Source organism: Osmerus eperlanus, unplaced genomic scaffold, assembly GCF_963692335.1.
Source record: "Osmerus eperlanus unplaced genomic scaffold, fOsmEpe2.1 SCAFFOLD_100, whole genome shotgun sequence".
NCBI classification, from domain to species: Eukaryota; Metazoa; Chordata; class Actinopteri; order Osmeriformes; family Osmeridae; genus Osmerus; species Osmerus eperlanus.
Window position 1 is genome coordinate 49,681 of NW_026911641.1, and position 18,505 is coordinate 68,185.

The 18,505-nt window shown below is 49.6% G+C and overlaps 2 protein-coding genes across 2 annotated transcripts; one reads left to right on the forward strand and one right to left on the reverse strand.

The window, feature by feature from the left end:
* Positions 1-977: 977 nt before the first annotated feature.
* Positions 978-3,906, reverse strand: LOC134016357 (amine sulfotransferase-like). Its single transcript, XM_062455732.1, has 6 exons — positions 3,611-3,906; positions 2,327-2,532; positions 2,114-2,240; positions 1,859-1,953; positions 1,488-1,668; positions 978-1,299 (listed from the first exon to the last, which is right to left on the reverse strand). The coding sequence occupies exons 1-6, from the start codon at positions 3,774-3,776 to the stop codon at positions 1,172-1,174; spliced, it is 903 nt and encodes a 300-aa protein (XP_062311716.1). The 5' UTR covers positions 3,777-3,906; the 3' UTR covers positions 978-1,171.
* A 2,383-nt stretch (positions 3,907-6,289) lies between these two features.
* Positions 6,290-17,659, forward strand: mfng (MFNG O-fucosylpeptide 3-beta-N-acetylglucosaminyltransferase). The gene is made up of 8 exons (XM_062455741.1): positions 6,290-7,340; positions 12,207-12,252; positions 12,365-12,467; positions 13,148-13,301; positions 15,256-15,341; positions 15,776-15,941; positions 16,327-16,412; positions 16,833-17,659. Exons 1-8 carry the CDS (start codon positions 6,924-6,926, stop codon positions 16,882-16,884), a joined length of 1,110 nt encoding a protein of 369 aa, XP_062311725.1. The 5' UTR covers positions 6,290-6,923; the 3' UTR covers positions 16,885-17,659.
* Positions 17,660-18,505: the final 846 nt, after the last annotated feature.

The window sequence follows — 18,505 nt, forward strand, 5'->3', positions numbered from 1 at the left end:
TACTAGAAAGAGTTGTGGTCGCGTGTCTAAAATAAACCACCTGTTTTCTTGCTCTTTGCGCGTCTACGTTGAGCACTTCTTCGCAGAGTAGGCAGTCGCCGCTCCACTCCACCGCGTCCTCGTTGCAGCCGCCGCCCTGCAACCCCAAACGGTGCTGCGCGCACAGACGCTCCGCAAGGCGCTCCACCGCAGCGACCAATTTGTGCCGCCGCAGCGTTTCCACCTCTCGGTGCGGCAAGACGTGCAGCTCGCAAAAAGAGGCCAGACACACGAGACACGACTTCAAAGCTCTTAGCTTGTTTTCAACCGGGCAGAAGTCACACGGGACGTCCCCTACTCCGAGATACAGCTCCGGTACCGTGGACGTTACCATCTCGTTCATTTTGACTTTCTCCACAACCTCGGCGAGCACTGTGTTTCGCCGTAGCACTGGTCTCGGGCTGAACATTTCCCGACATTGTGGACAGCTGAACTGCGCGTTTTCTGCGTGGTCCCAATAACTGTTGATGCATAACATACAGTAGGTGTGACCGCACGGGATGGACACCGGGTTCTTCCATATATCTTGACAGATAGGGCAGCGGAACTGACTTTCCGTTACCGATATATTCGCCTGTGCCATACAGTCGATGAGTTTTTGCCTCAGTGTCGCTCAAAATTTCCCGTATTGAGTCGAAAAAACGGCCGTGACAGTTCCGTGCCTCTCCGGTTTGTTTACAGCAGAAAGTGGGCGATAGATGCGGATCTCGCAGGACCTCCCACCCAGCGTGTCATGACAGCCTACTCCTCCGGGAGCTGGTTAACTTCCGAGTTCCGACTACCGAATCCTCAATCAGACCCGATCCTAAACCTTGACGTCAGTGCATCTTCCAAGCTCTACCGTAAGTCTTCAGCAACATGCGCAGCAACATCCATAGTCCCTCGACAGTCAGTGCACTCATTCCCCCATAGTTACCACATAAAACAATCCCTCTTCCAACGGTTTTCGAACGATTTTTATTTGTCATGGAAACTGCATAAAAGAGCGGAAAGCGCTGCTTAATTAACTTGTAAAACATAAGACGTTACATGCAATATATAGGCAATATATGTTTTGCTGTTTAAGCTGGTTTATCACATATTATGTTACGAGTAATATCATACAACATAGCATGTTGTTGATGAGTTGATTCTATCCCTGTAGTTCAGTGATGTCCCAGATGAAGTGTAGAGGCAGGCCCTTCATCCTGTCCTGGTAGACCTGGTCAAACCTTTCACTCTGGGCCACAGTCAAGGAGTTCTTCCAATCTCCAATGGTACCTGCGACGGACACACACACGTACACACACATACATCATAAACCCAGAAAAAACTGTAGACCTACAGCAACACGGGTCACCAACCCCGGTGCGGCACAAACCTCAGCTCCCGTAGGACTGTGTGTGTGTGTGTGTGTGTCTGTGTGTGTGTGTGTGTGTGCCTGCTTCACGTTGGCTGGAGCCTCTCACCTTTCCGGAGGAAGCGTCCCTTGGCCGGGTCCTTCACCTCGTCAGGCAGGAACTCGTAGTTGGCTTTGGGGTCCCTCCTCATGTTGTTGAAGGTGACCCGCTCCACGATGTGGTCGATGGCCACGTCCGACAGGCTCTTCCCCACGAACTCCGCCAAACGCACCACCACTGACCTCAGGTCCTGACGAGAGGGGGAGGGAGGGGGTCAGTGTGTGTGTGTGTGTCAGAGAGAGAGAGAGAGAGAGAGAGAGAGAGAGAGAGAGAGAGAGAGAGAGAGAGAGAGAGAGAGAGATGAGAGAGAGAGAGAGAGAGAGAGAGAGAGAGAGAGGAGAGTGTGTGTATCAGAGATCACGCGTGTATCCTCAGCCTACCTTGATCATCTCCTCATAGGTCAGGAACAGGATGTCGTATTTGTCCTTGTTGGTGTACCAACCCCGGATGTGGTCAAACCAGCAGCCTCCAACCACTAGCACACACACACACAAGCACAACAGTACTCATCCGTTACATGATCACCCTCTCTAGAATGATATGAAATGGGATGACATCAGATGAATTGTTTCTAATTGCGACGCACGCATACACACACATACATACACACACACACACACACAAGGTACACTCACTCCACCCGCAGAAGAACTTTTCCAGCATCTCGTCGTAGTGTTCTGGGCTGTCCAGCTTCTTCATGAACTTGGAGAAGTGGAAGTAGGAGACCAGGGCATCTTTCGGGTTCCTGCTCACATAGATCACCTGGGGGGGGGGGGCGTAGGGAGGGTGGGTGAGCGTGTGTTTGTGTACTACAAGGTGTGTGTGGGTGTGTGTGTGTGTGTGTGTACCTTGGCCTTGTGGTTCTGCAGGCCGCGGGGCATGAGGTGTTGGTGCAGGTGGGAGCAGAAGAGACGCGGGGAGGGCCGGTCGTCGTAGCTCTTCCCCTTCTCCAGGAACTCCAGCCAGGGCATGCGTTCAAACGTGATCTTGTCCACCATCCCTGGGAAGTCGTCCTCAAAGATGAGGGTGACGATGCGCTGGGTCCACACCGTGCCTGAGGGTGGGAGGGGCAAGGGACAGCACAGGGGGAGACAGGTCAGGGAGGGCAGGAAAGGGGAGGGAGAGGCTGGGAGGGGTAGGTGGGGGAGAGAGATGAGGGAGATGGAAGGAGGGAGAGGTGACTACAAGGGGGGAGAGATCCAGAATCTGCTGCACGGTTTGAACTCGTTTCTCAGAATCGAATCTAATCCTGCCCACTCCACCAATCACTTGTCTATTTGGCGGTGCAGCTGGCTGAAGGGGTATCCATGGTTACGTTGCCAGTTCGATTCCCGGCCGTGCCAAATGACGTTGTGTCCTTGGGCAAGGCACTTCACCCTACTTGCCTCGGGGGGGGGATGTCCCTGTACTTACTGTAAGTTGCTCTGGATAAGAGCGTCTGCTAAATGACTAAATGTAAATGTTACGTGTGTCTGACAGTCGCGGGTGTCATGGGCTGAAGGGGTGTCCATGGTGACGTGTGTGTAGGTCACAGGACTGAGAGCAAAGGGAGGGTGTTGGCTTCTGATCTCTTTTTAGGTAACAGCTGCAGAGAGAGATCCAAAGATCAAAAGGGAAATAGGTGTGTGTGTGTGTGTGTGTGTGTCTGAGAGAGAACGAGAGAGAGATGTTGAAGTATTGTTGTCAAAACAAAAATACACAAAAAAAATGAATGTGAAATGAGAGCCCCTCCTAGGGTGTTTCATAACTGCTTTGCACGTGAGCATACTGGCGGAATTTGAATGTTCCAGAACTACTCTGCTCTCGAGAGTTAAGGAATGCCGTTATTTAGGCTACCCTTCTTTGACTTTTTGACTTCCTTATAGGAATTTAAAAGGCCAGCAATGTGTACAGTATTCCTCTGAATGGACGTAGGCTGATATAAATATAACTAGTGTTTTTCATGAATCTGTTGTACAGCCAATTGCGTTGTTGCCTAATGGAAATATACATGTTTTTTTCTGTAGCGTAGCCTTACCCTTTTTTATGAATACTTCTCAATAATAATACAATCATGTCTGGCAGATACTGACCAACGCGACATGTTTATGCTATTTCGGTAAAGACACGTGTCAAATAACTTTTGATTTCACCTGATTTCGGGAATGTAACGAGATATACATCACTGTCCTTGATCTCAAAATGCTCCAAGCTGTCGATGTACTCCGTCGTAAGTTCTTGCGTGTCATCCACCGGAAAAACGGTGCCTTTGTAGGTAAACATTTTATCACCGAGAAGTTTGTATTCCTGTTGAGCCATAGTTGTCAATTATATTTGAACAACAACACTGTAAAAAGTCCGGCTGGTGAAGAGGTCTCCAAGTTATGAAGGAGATTGTTTAAAGAAGGACGTTAAAACATTTTATGACTGCAAACTATTGCCCAATACAGTTCAACTTAAGGTCAGTTTGCTAGAAGTGTGTGATTAAAGTTAAACTTTGGACCGGACACTTGAAACTAGAATGTTTTTCTCTCGACAGATAAGATAATTACACCGATTTAGGAGATCAATTGTGAAACAAAAAAGTTTCTGTTTTAAAAAAAAACTATATATTTTTAACCTTTTAAAACTATTTTTTCACAGACACACTGAAAGAAGAGCAGTGGGGAGATAAGAACAGAGAAGCCCATAAACAGAGCAGAGTACAAAAGAGTATAGTATAGAGTCCACATCAAGGAGCCTACTCATCAATGATGCCCCCCCAAAAAATTCAAACTTTTTTTCGAAATTATTTTTTACAACTTTAGAAATTCAATATTTTTTTAACCTTTAAACAGCTTTTTTCCACACGCTAAATTAAAGAGAGGATAGCTATTTCAGAGATTAGCGATTTTATGTATATTTCTTTTAAATGTAATTGAAAAAGTAAAGGGTGTGGAAATAGGACAGACATTATTGGAATAATCTGGTGTCGATTTGAGATTTTTTAACACAAGTTTGAAAAAGTTATTAAGATTAACAAGGATTTCATGCTATTTTCAGAGATAAACGATTTTATATGTTTTAAACGTAATTGAAAGAGTAAGCCATACCTGTGACTGGCAGACTCGCTTTCTATTCATTTTCTGTGCAACGTCGCCCTCTTGTGGTCAGTATTGGCAACAGGCAAAGTCTAGAATCTAAACCTCTAATAAATATTCTAACTCTGTGAAAATAACTCCTAACCAATATGAGCTACTACTTATCGACAAAACGCCATAGTATACATGTGGTCAGCAATCTTCCTGCTGTTGTACTGACGTCAGTTACCTATCAAATCTTTGACCAGGGGTCGCTGTTGTAATGGTTACAGTTTTCCCCGTTTCCCCGTCGAGATTGTCTTTTTATGGAGACTGATTTCCCAGATATAGGGGTGCCAGTTGTATTTATTAAGCACCAGCTTTCACCCATCCAGCAGTGTTAGATCTGAGGTTGCAACATGAAGGAAGAGTGTGTGTGTGTGTGTGTGTGTGTGTATGTCAGATACAGTGTGTGTGTGTGTGGATTTGAATTGTCTGTCTGCTGTCTGCTTTTCTGTCTGTGTTTCTCTGTGTGTGTCTCTCTCTGTGGGTGTTTCTTTCTGTGTGTGTCTCTCTCTCTCTCTCTCTCCTCTCTCTCTCTCTCTCTCTCTCTCTGTGTATATCTCTCTCTCTCTCTCTCTGTGTGTGTCTCTGTGTGTGTGTCTCTCTCTGTCTCTGTGTATGTGTGTATCTCTGTGTGTGTGTGTGTGTGTAGGATGGACACAAAAGCTCTGCAATGGGGTCTGCTCCCCTGACTCCCTGGGTTCTTTGTGGGTTGCAGTGTACTTGCCATTTTAAATGGCCCTTTTCAGCTAGGCCGTAAAACGATCCTGGGCCTTTCCTAGCCAGGGTGTGCCCAGGCGTCTCTGGTTTACCTGGGGGACAGCCTAGGGAGGGGTTGGGGGGAGGCAGCTGGTCAGCAGGAGAGAGGATAGAGGTAGGATGGAGGGATAGATGTAAGGGGAGAACACTGAGAAAGAACAAATAAACAAAGGTGGTGATGAGGGTCGCACTTCCCCCCTCTCTCTCTCTCTCTCTCTCTCTCTCTCTCTCTCTCTCTCTCTCTCTCTCTCTCTCTCTCTCTCTCTCTCTCTCTCTCAGCGTACTAATGGAAGGTTGCGCGTGGGCGAGCACACACACGCGCAAACACTCATACACCTGATTAATCTTGAGACGAGGCAGGATTGTGTACACGTGAATAAATTACATCAGGCCTATATACAGCAAGCATGTAGATTGCATTTAAGAAGACACATATCAAACAATAAACAACATAGCGTGGCCCTGGCCCTAAAGAGCGACAAAAAAAAACGATTCTAATACGCGTGTTGACACTCTGCTGCGCATTCCACTGCCGCAACGCCAGCGTTGACGCACAGGCTCCACAATGCAAACAGCGGTTCAGACATGCCCCCGCTGCCCCTTCCCCAGCATCTAGAGAGAGGAGGCTTCGCTGACTGCCAGCAGCTAAGCCGCTCGTCATGTCAGACACGAAAACAACCTGTTGGGGATTAAGTCGTACACAGACACGGGGTTTGTGTTGTGTTCCGCGACAGGGTCCTCCATTGAGCGCTCCTTTCTTTGGAATCTGTAGGGAGAATGCGCTTAACAGTAAAGACAATGTACTCAGACGACTGTAGACATATCAATTTCAAGCTGCAGTTGGTTTTTTTTTGTTTACATGCGGATCCTGTTCTGGGAGTTGAGAAAAGTGACAAAAGTTATGCTGCTTCTTTTTCCTTCTCTTTTCTCTATATTCCCCGTGCGGGGGAGAAAGGAGAATAATATTTAGGCTCCTCGCACGTTGAATTTAGGCTACGTGCGCTGAAGCGTGGATGACCACCAGGCTATATGACATTATTTGAAGCGCAGTGTTGAGGAAGGAAGAAGGCGGAGTGATTGTGAGCGTGTCAACTTGTGAAGTGAATACACTGTCGCTCCGGTGACTTCGGAGTGGGCAGGTGACAGGTAGGACCGCGTGCTGAAGTTCTTTGGGGACGTCACTGGTGAACCATCAGCGGTTGATTCGCCGCAGCTGGACTGGGGGCCTAGTCTGACAGCTGAAATGCAAACTTTTGAAAGATAGGCCTATCGGTTTCAGTTTAACGGATAACGGATTTACGGCTATCGACTATTAATGGCTATCAGAATGATTGGAAGCTGAAAAATATTCAGCAATGGATTCAAGTTGAAACATGTCACACATGCCTACAGAAGGCCTATTTGACTGTATTGATAAGCGTATATTGCCTACGGAGAGCGCGTGTCATTGGGTGAGCTATATTAAACGAAATTAGGAAGTAGGTCTAGATGTTTTTATGGACCAATATTCACGTGACGTCTTCTAGCACTATCGACTGAAATACTTAAATCAACGGAATAAAATCGTCAGCTATTTGATGTCACCATGCACACACGGAGAATGTTGCGGGCGCTCCCCGTTGTCATCTTAACTTTCTTCATCGTCTTGTTCGTTGATTTTCGAATGCGGACGAAACATTCTCACGGATCAGAGGGGATCCGCAGCCCTAACCACCTCGAGCGCCCAACTCCAGAAGCAGCTTCCCCGGCGAAAGAGGCTGCAAATTCGAAGAGCTTCTCATTCGCGCGCGCCGATGTCAGCTCGTTGAACCGGAGGGTGGCAGACCTGCACGAAGAGATACTTCAAACAAATAATAAGTTAAAGACTTGGAGGCAAACGACTGTGCCTCTACCGCCGTTAAAATTAACTGACATCTTCATAGCTGTTAAGACTACCGGGAGATTTCACAGCACGCGACTCGGGCTTCTCATGGACACTTGGATTTCTAGGACCAAGGATCACGTGAGTGTCTGATATAATTATCGACCCATTACTCAAAAACTTTAGAAACATTCATTTAAAATGCACACGCTTTTCCATAACCTTCTATAATCTACATGGGAGATTGAAACTCGCAGACGAAAAATGGCACCTAGATGATATCATTCTAGGCCCATAATTCATAGTCCAGTAGGCCTAAGTGTGCACCCCTTCTTGGAGAAACGGTGTCAGTGCTGACAGGACATGACATCATCAGCACAACACCCCCAGGTGGTGTTGTTGACTGGCATGTGTTGGTTCACTGTGACTTCACAGTGCATGGAGGACTGGTAGGGCACCATGCCTGGACTAAACGCTGATCTCAGCATGGCGTCTTTCCTGTTGTGAACAGTTCACCTCTGGCTGAACAAAGATCCCCTCTGTGGTGTGAGCAGGGTCTGTGTACTAGCTGTTAGGGGTGAGCAGGGTCTGTACTAGCTGTTAGGGGTGAGCAGGGTCTGTACTAGCTGTTAGGGGTGAGCAGGGTCTGTGTACTAGCTGTTAGGGGTGAGCAGGGTCTGTGTACTAGCTGTTAGGGGTGAGCAGGGTCTGTGTACTAGCTGTTAGGGGTGTGCAGGGTCTGTGTACTAGCTGTTAGGGGTGAGCAGGGTCTGTGTACTAGCTGTTAGGGGTGTGCAGGGTCTGTGTACTAGCTGCTAGGGGTGAGCAGGGTCTGTGTACTAGCTGTTAGGGGTGTGCAGGGTCTGTGTACTAGCTGTTAGGGGTGTGCAGGGTCTGTGTACTAGCTGCTAGGGGTGTGCAGGGTCTGTGTACTAGCTGTTAGGGGTGTGCAGGGTCTGTGTACTAGCTGTTAGGGGTGTGCAGGGTCTGTGTACTAGCTGCTAGGGGTGTGCAGGGTCTCTGTACTAGCTGCTAGGGGTGGAGGTGGAAGAGGAGAGGGGTGGAAGGACACAGGCGTGGGAGATTTCTCCTCCTGCTTCTCTCTGTCTTGTGTTGTTTTTCCCCTTTCTATCTGTTGTCTCGCATACAGAGAAACATATATTCTCTCCATCTCACTCACTCACTCACTCACTCACTCACTCACTCACTCTCACTCACACACACAGGACATGACACATTTGGGAGCATCTGAAGACTGGTTTCGCCAGGCCTTATCTATAAGTGGCTTGTCAAAGCAAATTCCCTACATGCTACCAACAGTGTGACACCCCCCCCCCCCCCCCCCCCCATACACACACACCCGCCCCACACCCATCCAGGGTGACCATCCTAACAAGGTTACTCATTGCTTCCTGCCCTGCCCCCTGTGTTGTATTGTGTGTGTGTGTGGGCGGGTGGGCGGGTGGATGGATCGGGGGGCCTCTGTTACATCCTGGTGTGAAGCCCTCCTGCTAGCCTCTTGGACGGCCCTGACGACATGTCGTCCCCGGAGACACGGCAGGCCTTCTCCTCACACGAGAGAGAGAGAGAGGGGGAGGGAGAGAGGGGTGTCGGAGAAGAGACCCTGGTTTAGGTCCCAATGACGCCTCAACAACGCCACTTAGGCTGTGATGTGTCTGTGTGTGTCCGAGGGGGAGGGGGTATCAGAGAAGCAGAGAGGTGGAGGGGAGGGGGAGGGGGTATCAGAGAGGGGGAGGGGGAGGTGGTATCAGAGAAGCAGAGAGGTGGAGGGGAGGTGGAGGGGGTATCAGAGAGGGGGAGGGGGAGGTGGTATCAGAGAAGCAGAGAGGTGGAGGGGGTATCAGAGAGGGGGATGGGGTATCAGAGAAGGAGAGGGGGAGAGGAAACATACAGATGTACACAGAACCAGGAGGAGAGAAGCTTCATGGATGTGCCAAGCAAAGAGACAGTTCGCCGAAGTTCTACAAAGCAGGAAACGGAAATGTTGTCATAGTAGGACTGCCCAAGTCGCTAAGCAACAGTCTATATTGCGTGTTGGGCGGTGTACTAGATCATCGGTGGGTCTTGTTGTTACCCTGGGGAGAGATGACTGGGGGTGGGTCATGGACTAGATTCTCTGGATCCCATTCAAACGGTTGACACTTTGCCATAGTGTCTGTTCTCAGGCTGCTTTCAGTCTGACACACACACACACACACACACACACACACACACACACACACACACACAGGATGTTGTGCGGGGCAGGCTGTCTGCAGCAGGCTAGGAGGAAGCAGCAGTTGCTGAGCGCTAGAACAATGATGAACAGGAAGCTGATACGAGAACAGGAAGTGAGGTTGCATGTTTCAGTACACAATGTAAAATGAGCCTCCTTTCAATCCACACTCAAAACACACACTGTGTACAACACACACACTACACAACACAGACACCATGTGCAACCCACACTGTACAACCCACACTACACAACACACATACTACACAACACACACAACATGTGCAACCCACACTGTACAACCCACACTGTACAACCCACACTGTACAACACACACTACACAACACACACTGTACAACACACGCGGTTAGGGAATCAGGCTATTAATCAGAAGGTTGCTGTTTCGATTCCCGGCCGTGCCAAATGACGTTGTGTCCTTGGGCAAGGCACTTCACCCTACTTGCCTCGGGGGGAATGTCCCTGTACTTACTGTAAGTCGCTCTGGATAAGAGCGTCTGCTAAATGTAAATGTAACACACACATGTGCAACACACACTGTACAACACACACACATGTGCAACACACACTATACAACACTCAGATGCAGCAAACACTATACAGTACATGCACACTACACAACGCACAGGCACACACACACACACACACGCACACACAAACCCATTCTGCTGGTGTGAATGTGACGTCTGACTGATCACGGTATGGTGGGACGAGGCAGGGGAAGTCTTCAGTGTATAAAAGTGATTCATACATTTGATTGGTCAGCCTGATCTCTGAAAGCACCCCAGTGTCCACTCATCCAGTACAACCTTAGTTTTTATCGTTTTTCCTCCTCTTCCTCCACTGGTCTCTTTTATGAGCCTCCGCTCTCTCCGGCCCCTGCCGACCATTTTGGATCTTTAGACCAGATAGTGATGATGTCTGGCAGCCTCCTCTTCCCCTCCCTCTCTCTCTTCCCCTCCCTCTCTCTCTTCCCCTCCCTCTCTCTTCCCCTCCCTCTCTCTCTTCCCCTCCCTCTCTCTCTTCCCCTCCCTCTCTCTCTTCCCCTCCCTCTCTCTCTTCCCCTCCCTCTCTCTTCCCCTCCCTCTCTCTCTTCCCCTCCCTCTCTCTCTTCCCCTCCCTCTCTCTCTTCCCCTCCCTCCCTCTCTTCCCCTCCCTCTCTCCTCCCCTCCCTCTCTCTCTCCTCCCCTCCCTCTCTCTTCCCCTCCCTCTCTCTCTTCCCCTCCCTCTCTCTTCCCCTCCCTCTCTCTCTTCCCCTCCCTCTCTCTCTTCCCCTCCCTCTCTCCTCCCCTCCCTCTCTCTCTCCTCCCCTCCCTCTCTCTTCCCCTCCCTCTCTCTCTCCTACCCTCCCTCTCTCTCTCTTCCCCTCCCTCTCTCTTCCCCTCCCTCTCTCTCCAGGCAGATACAAGAGAAAGAGAGAAACAGTGGTGGTTGTTTTTTCCACCTAGCACAGAGCACTACCCCGTAATACTGCACCTAGCACAGAGCACTACCCCGTAATACTGCACCTAGCACAGAGCACTACCCCGTAATACTGCACCTAGCACAGAGCACTACCCCGTAATACTGCAGCTAGCACAGAGCACTACCCCGTAATACTGCACCTAGCACAGAGCACTACCCCGTAATACTGCACCTAGCACAGAGCACTACCCCGTAATACTGCACCTAGCACAGAGCACTACCCCGTAATACTGCACCTAGCACAGAGCACTACCCCGTAATACTGCAGCTTGCATCCTTGTTTCATTTCCTTCCATCCTTCCTTCTCTCCTTCTTCCTTACTTGCATCCTTGTTTCATTTCCTTCCATCCTTCCTTCTCTCCTTCTTCCTTACTTGCATCCTTGTTTCATTTCCTTCCATCCTTCCTTCTCTCCTTCTTCCTTACTTGCATCCTTGTTTCATTTCCTTCCATCCTTCCTTCTCTCCTTCTTCCTTACTTGCATCCTTGTTTCATTTCCTTCCATCCTTCCTTCTCTCCTTCTTCCTTACTTGCATCCTTGTTTCATTTCCTTCCATCCTTCCTTCTCTCCTTCTTCCTTACTTGCCTCCTTGTTTCATTTCTTCCTTCCCATTTTCTCTCCTTCCTTCCTTGTTAAACTTCCCCCCTTTTCTCCATTTTGCCACCATCACTACTGTACCGTCAAAGACTACTTACCTGCCAGTAGAGGTCAGTAGTGAACTATAAGAAGTCTCTATTTTTACTAAGGTGTGTCTGTGCACATTGTATAGTGTACGACTTTCCTTACCTGAGAGCACTTTGCTACGTTCAAAGCACCAAGGTCACAATAACCAGTGCATTTGTGTGTGTCTGGAACAGAATAGAAATATTGTCTGTGTCCAAGAACAATCTTTTTAGGCACTGAACAACAGAACAGCGTGAAGCCAGCCCAGCATGAGAGACGGTACCTTACTGTAGGACTCCTAAGCTCTCGCTCCAGGCAGGGGTGGGCAATGCATGAGAAATGCTAATATGAGAAATGCTAATATGAATGGTGTTGTGTTTTTTGAAACATGCTTCAGAGAGGTGTTCATGTGTGTGAAACATGCTTCAGAGAGGTGTTCGTGTGTGTGACACATGCTTCAGAGAGGTGTTCGTGTGTGTGAAACATGCTTCAGAGAGGTGTTCATGTGTGTGAAACATGCTTCAGAGAGGTGTTCATGTGTGTGACACATGCTTCAGAGAGGTGTTCGTGTGTGTGTGACGTGTTCATGGATCCTGGTTGACGATTGTGTTCTTCTCCTGGTCCAGACGTACATCTTTACTGACGCCGAGGATGAAGACATCACCTCCAAAGGTCAGAGGACAAACTGACATCACCTCTGTTCCGTCCTACAGGGGCTGGTTCACACAGTACTTAGGTAATCATCTCTCTCGCTCTCGCTCTCGCTCTCGCTCTCGTCCTCCAGGTTTTAACATGATAGTGACAGCCTGTCCGTCAGACCACAGTCACCAGGCCCTGTCCTGCAAGATGTCTGCAGAGTACGATCACTTCATAGCCTCCGACAAGAGGTAGGCGCCGTGTGTGTGTGTGTGTGTGTGTGTGTGTGTGTGTGTGAACGAGCAGTGGTTGCTCTGGGATTCAACTTTTTATGTTAATGTTGTTGCTGTTGTGTGTGTCAGTACATTCTATGTTGTTTCTGATGTGGTCTGCCTGCATGTGAAAGCATCTGTGTGTGTGTGTGCAGATCATGTAGACTATCTGTGTGTGTGTGCAGATCATGTAGACTATCTGTGTGTGTGTGTGCAGATGGCTGTGTCATGTAGACTGTGTGTGTGCAGATGGCTGTGTCATGTAGACTGTGTGTGTGTGTGCAGATGGCTGTGTCATGTAGACTATGTGTGTGTGTGTGCAGATGGCTGTGTCATGTAGACTGTGTGTGTGTGTGCAGATGGCTGTGTCATGTAGACTGTGTGTGTGTGTGTGTGTGCAGATGGCTGTGTCACGTAGACTATCTGTGTGTGTGTGCAGATGGCTGTGTCATGTAGACTGTGTGTGTGTGTGCAGATGGCTGTGTCATGTAGACTGTGTGTGTGTGTGCAGATGGCTGTGTCATGTAGACTGTGTGTGTGTGTGCAGATGGCTGTGTCATGTAGACTGTGTGTGTGTGTGTGCAGATGGCTGTGTCATGTAGACTGTGTGTGTGTGTGTGCAGATGGCTGTGTCATGTAGACTGTGTGTGTGTGTGCAGATGGCTGTGTCACGTAGACGACGATAACTACGTGAACCCTGGAGCCCTCCTCGCCCTCCTCTCCTCCTTCCCCCCCGACGGAGACCTGTACCTGGGCAAGCCCAGCCTCGACCGCCCCATCACGGCCCACGAGGTGCTGGAGGGCAACAAGACGGTCAGCTCCCATGATGCTTTGCAGGGCCGGGGTTGTTGTTTATTCTGAGAACGGATCTCCTCCCTCCCTCCCTCCCTCCCTCCCTCCCTCCCTCCCTCCCTCCCTCCTTCCCTACCTACCTCCCACGTGGCAGACATCTCCCTCCCTCCCTCCCTCCCTTCTCTTTCTGTCTTTCCTTCTTTTTCTTCCCTTCCGTTCCTTCTACATCCCTTTCCAACCTGTCTCCTTCCTCCTCCCTCCCTCCTCCCAGGCTCCCTTGCCTTCCACCATCCCCCTTGGCATGCTAACAACCTCCCTCCTTCCTCCCACAGCCCTCCCCCCCCTCCCTCCCGTCCTCCGTAGCTGTCCACTGGTCTAACACGATGGTGGATCGGATTAAGTCGTGAGCGTCGAGGCCCCTGTTGTGACCCGCTCCCGCTCCTCCATGTTTAGGTCCATGTCTGCAGGCCGACCACCTGGTCAACACCGATCCATATCTAATCAGCCTCCTCTCCCGTCCTCACCGCAGCACCGGGTATCGACGAGTCTCGCCCCCCCCCCTCCCCCCCCCCTCTTGTGTCTTCCTCCTCCTTCATCTGCTCCCCCCACAGTGTCCTCACCAGGGGAAGGGAGGGGGGCAGGACAGGGGGATGGAGAGGGGAGGAAGGAGAGATGGGGATGAGGATGGGGGGGATCGAGGGGGAAGGCGAGGGAGGAGGGAGGGATGTTTCTCTGCATGCAGTAAGGGTTTTCTAACTGGATGATCGATGAGTGATTACAGCCCCATATTGATCCCATCTGTCTCAAGTCCTCTAGTGGTGGTGGTGGGGGGGCTGGATGGGGGGTCTCTACTATGGTTGGGGGAGTGGGGGGAGGGGTTTCAACGACTCAATTGACTGCCGTTACTTTAAGAATAGACATGCTGCCCACACACTGGAGTGCATGTGTGTTTGAACACGTCTGTGTGTGTGTGTGTGAGAGAAAATGTGTTTGAGGGTTTCAGTGAATGTAGTTGGTGTGTGTGTGTGAGGGTTTCAGTGAATGTAGTTGGTGTGTGTGTGTGTGTGTGTGAGGGTTTCAGTGAATGTAGTAGGTGTGTGCGTGTGTGTGAGGGTTTCAGTGAATGTAGTAGGTGTGTGTGTGTGTATGTGTGTGCGGCGTTCCCTCCCAGTGGGATGCGCGTGTGTTGGTAGTTAAAGTGCATCTTAGATCCACAGTGTGTGTGTGTCTGCCTCAGCGCTCCCCAGGGTCCTCCTCCGGACACCCAGCCAGACATCCATCTGAAGATCCATACACATCTAGTACCCCTCTCCACCTCTCTCTCTCTGTTTCCCTCTCCGTCTCTCTTTCCCTGTATTTCTCTCTCCCTCTGCCTCTCCCTCTCTACTGTCTCGTCTCCTCTCTTTCTCTGTCATCTTTCAACTCTCTTGTCACTCTTTCTCCTTACCTCCGCCCCCATTTTCCTCTTCTCCACGTCTCTATTCATCCACATACTGTACTGTCTGTACTTTCTCTTTTCTCTCCTCCTCCCTCCCCCCACTAGCTCATATGTGCTGTGATTGGAGGACTGCCAGCTCACCTGTGCTGTGATTGGAGGACTGCCAGCTCATCTGTGCTGTGATTGGAGGAGACGTCCTGCCCTCGCTAACCATCTCTTAACGGATCCACTTGACAAACACTAAACAAATATTAGACTGTCTGTGTCATCGAACACCACACGGTGTACTCTAATCTATTATTCCTTTAATCTACTTGAGGAATACCAAACAAATGTTGATGATGCCGTATTATCTACTTGAGAAATGATGGTACCAAGCGCAGATAGATTATCATGTTGTTGAATGTTAACAGGAACACCTGTCAGGCTTGTTTACCAAGTAAATAATGTACGAGCCTGTTAACTTTGGAAATGAGGTACTTTGTTGGATCGTAAGCTGCATGTATTGAATTAAGAGTGTGTGTGTGTCTGTTCCAGAGAGAGGTGAAGTTCTGGTTTGCCACAGGAGGAGCTGGCTTCTGTCTGAGTCGCAGACTGGCAGAGAAGATGATGCCCTGGGCCAGGTGAGATAGAGAGAGAGAGAGAGAGGGGGGGGGGAGGGAGGTGGAGAGAGAGAGAGAGAGGGGGGGAGGGAGGTGGAGAGAGAGAGGGGGGGGAGGGAGGTGGAGAGAGAGAGAGAGAGAGAGGGGGGGAGGGAGGTGGAGAGAGAGAGAGAGAGAGAGAGGGGGGGGGGAGGGAGGTGGAGAGAGAGAGAGAGAGGGGGGGAGGGAGGTGGAGAGAGAGAGGGAGGTGGAGAGAGAGAGAGAGAGGATAGGGAAGATGGTGGAAGTGGAGGTAGAGAGGGAGGTGGAGATAGGAGGGAAGGTGAGATTGGGAGGAAAGCAGAGGGAGATGATTTCTTTTTTTTGTAACTGTGTGTGTGTGTCTATTTGTAACTGTGTGTGTGTCTGTGTGTGTGTGTGTGTCTATTTGTAACTGTGTGTGTGTGTGCGGCCAGCGGCCCCAGGTTCGAGCAGACGTCAGCAGTGATCCGTCTCCCTGACGACTGCACGGTGGGCTTCATCGTGGAGCTCAGGCTGGGCATTCCCATGATGCACTGCTCTTCCTTCCACTCCCACCTGGAGAACCTGCTGCTGCTCTCACCCAGTAGCATCCCCCTGCAGGTACACACACACACCTGCAGGTACACACACACACACACACACCTGCAGGTACACACACACACACACACCTGCAGGTACACACACACACACACACACACACACACACACACACACACACACCTGCAGGTACACACACACACACACACACACCTGCAGGTACACACACACACACACACCTGCAGGTACACACACACACACACACACACACACCTGCAGGTACACACACACACACACACACCTGCAGGTACACACACACACACACACACACCTGCAGGTACACACACACACACACCTGCAGGTACACACACACACACACACACCTGCAGGTACACACACAAACATGCCAGCTTCACACATGCATGTAATGTGTGTGTGTCCTCTCCAGGTGACTCTGAGTTATGGTGTGTTTGAGAACAAGATGAACAGTGTTGAGCTGAAGGGTGTGTTCTCCAAAGAAGACGATCCTTCCAGGTCAGTCGCTTGCTCGCTCGCTCTCTCTCAAACACACACACACCTGCTCAAGGACACAATTCCATACAATTTCACCATCTCTCTGAGAAAAAAAATGCCATTATAACTAGATAGGTACGAGGTACACAAACCTACTTAATGGTACAGAAGCTTATCCATATGCGTTTTTAAGTATAAACATGTGCAGTTTATACATGAAAACACAGTGTAACCTTCTATGTTTATGACACTATACGAGTGTGCCCTCCCTCCCTCCCTCCCTCCCTCCCTCCCTCCCTACCCCCCACGCGGCAGACATCTCACCATCGTCAGCAGTGTTCTCAGTGTTCCTCCTGTTAGCAGTGTGTCGTATGTGCTCAGATGAAACACCACCTGACCAGGCTTCACCTTCCTGCTGTTTTTATTTTTCGTTGTTGCCAGGTTTAAGAGCGTTCACTGTTTGCTGTATCCTTTCACAAGCTGGTGTCCTTGAGTTTGCCCCTGAAGAACTCCAGTTCCCAGCAGTGCCTGGGGTATTCTGGAAGACGTCATTGGCTACGGTGGAGTCTGGACTTTCTGGTTATTGAAGATCTTGTTGGACATGAACTGGGATATTAATTCAATGTCAATTTTAAATCGAACAAAAAGGATAACCACCCAGGACACCTGACCTCAGAGAGGACCAGGAAATGTCCTTGGGGTGGAGTTGCTCATCATCTCACCTAGAAAACAGGCCTTCTGTTGAAACTAGACCTTGCCTTGACACAAAATGGCCATCTATACAAGACGTCAGCAGGGTATTAATGCAGTGATATTTCAGAGCACTTCAACATGAGCACTAGTGTACAGTATATTTTGAGGTGTTTATATTAGTTGACTAGCGAACCAATCAAATATGAATGATGTTTTACCTTCATGAAAAACTTCAAATTAGATTTTTATATAACTCCAAAATGACGTGATCTACTGTACTGTGCAATCTATTTGTGAGTGTGAGACTGCGTTTGTGTGTGTGTGCGCGCGTGTTCCTCATCAGTTGTGACTCACGATGAATGTTGCACAAAGAGACCTCATGCAACACACTGTCTCCCTCTCTCCCTCTCTCTCTCTCTCTCTCTCTCTCTGTCTGTCTGTCTGTCTGTCTGTCTGTCTGTCTGTCTCCCTCTCTCTGTCTCTCTCTCTCTCTCTCTCTCTCTCTCTGTCTGTCTCCCTCTGTCTGTCTGTCTCTCTCTCTCTCTGAGTGAGATATCATAGGCTGAATAAATGAAGCTGTTCAGGGTGCTACTGAAGTCTTGAGTGGTGATATTTTTTCATTCTTCAACATTCAGTCCACAGAGTACTTTCAATGTGAAGGAAAGTACAATAGAGAAGCAAACACAAGCTGACTGTGTGTGGTCAGACACGACAGCAGTCATTCTCTGATCTGTAACACGAGGGTCTTCTGTCAGAAGCAAGAGAGGAATACTAGAGTGAGTGACGTGTGTGTGTGTGGGAATACAAGAGTCTGTGTGTGTTTGTTCTCTCCAGCGTAGCCGACCTCACCCTCCTGTTTCCCAGGTGAATACACAGAAACAGAGAACGGCTTACTCATCCATGCCCCCACCACCCCTGCACGCACACACACACACACACACTGCCTCTCTACCACACACTCAACTTCTGCACCACACACACACACCACCTCTGCACCACACACACCCCTGTACAGCACACCCCACCACCCCACCTCTGTCCTGTGTGTGTGAGAGGGAGTTGCCAGTATATAAACCCACGAGCACAGGGCAGGGGCCTGGGGAGGTTTAATCGACCAGGGCAGTTATAGGTCTGTCACTGAGGCATGAACACACACACACGCACATGCCCATCACCACAGGCTAGCCCTCAACTCCAACGCTGTAATCTCACATTCAGACCAGCTCATAAAAGCATCTATTAAGATCATAAAAGAGATTCTCTCTCACTCACACTCACACACAGAGCAATTCAGTTCCCTGAAACACGCACTCTCCATCTTGGTCTGACACACACACACAAACACACACACACACACACACTCAAGGGCAGGCTGTGCATCAGGGCGCAGAGTCCGTCAGGGAGAGAGGACGTGGACATGT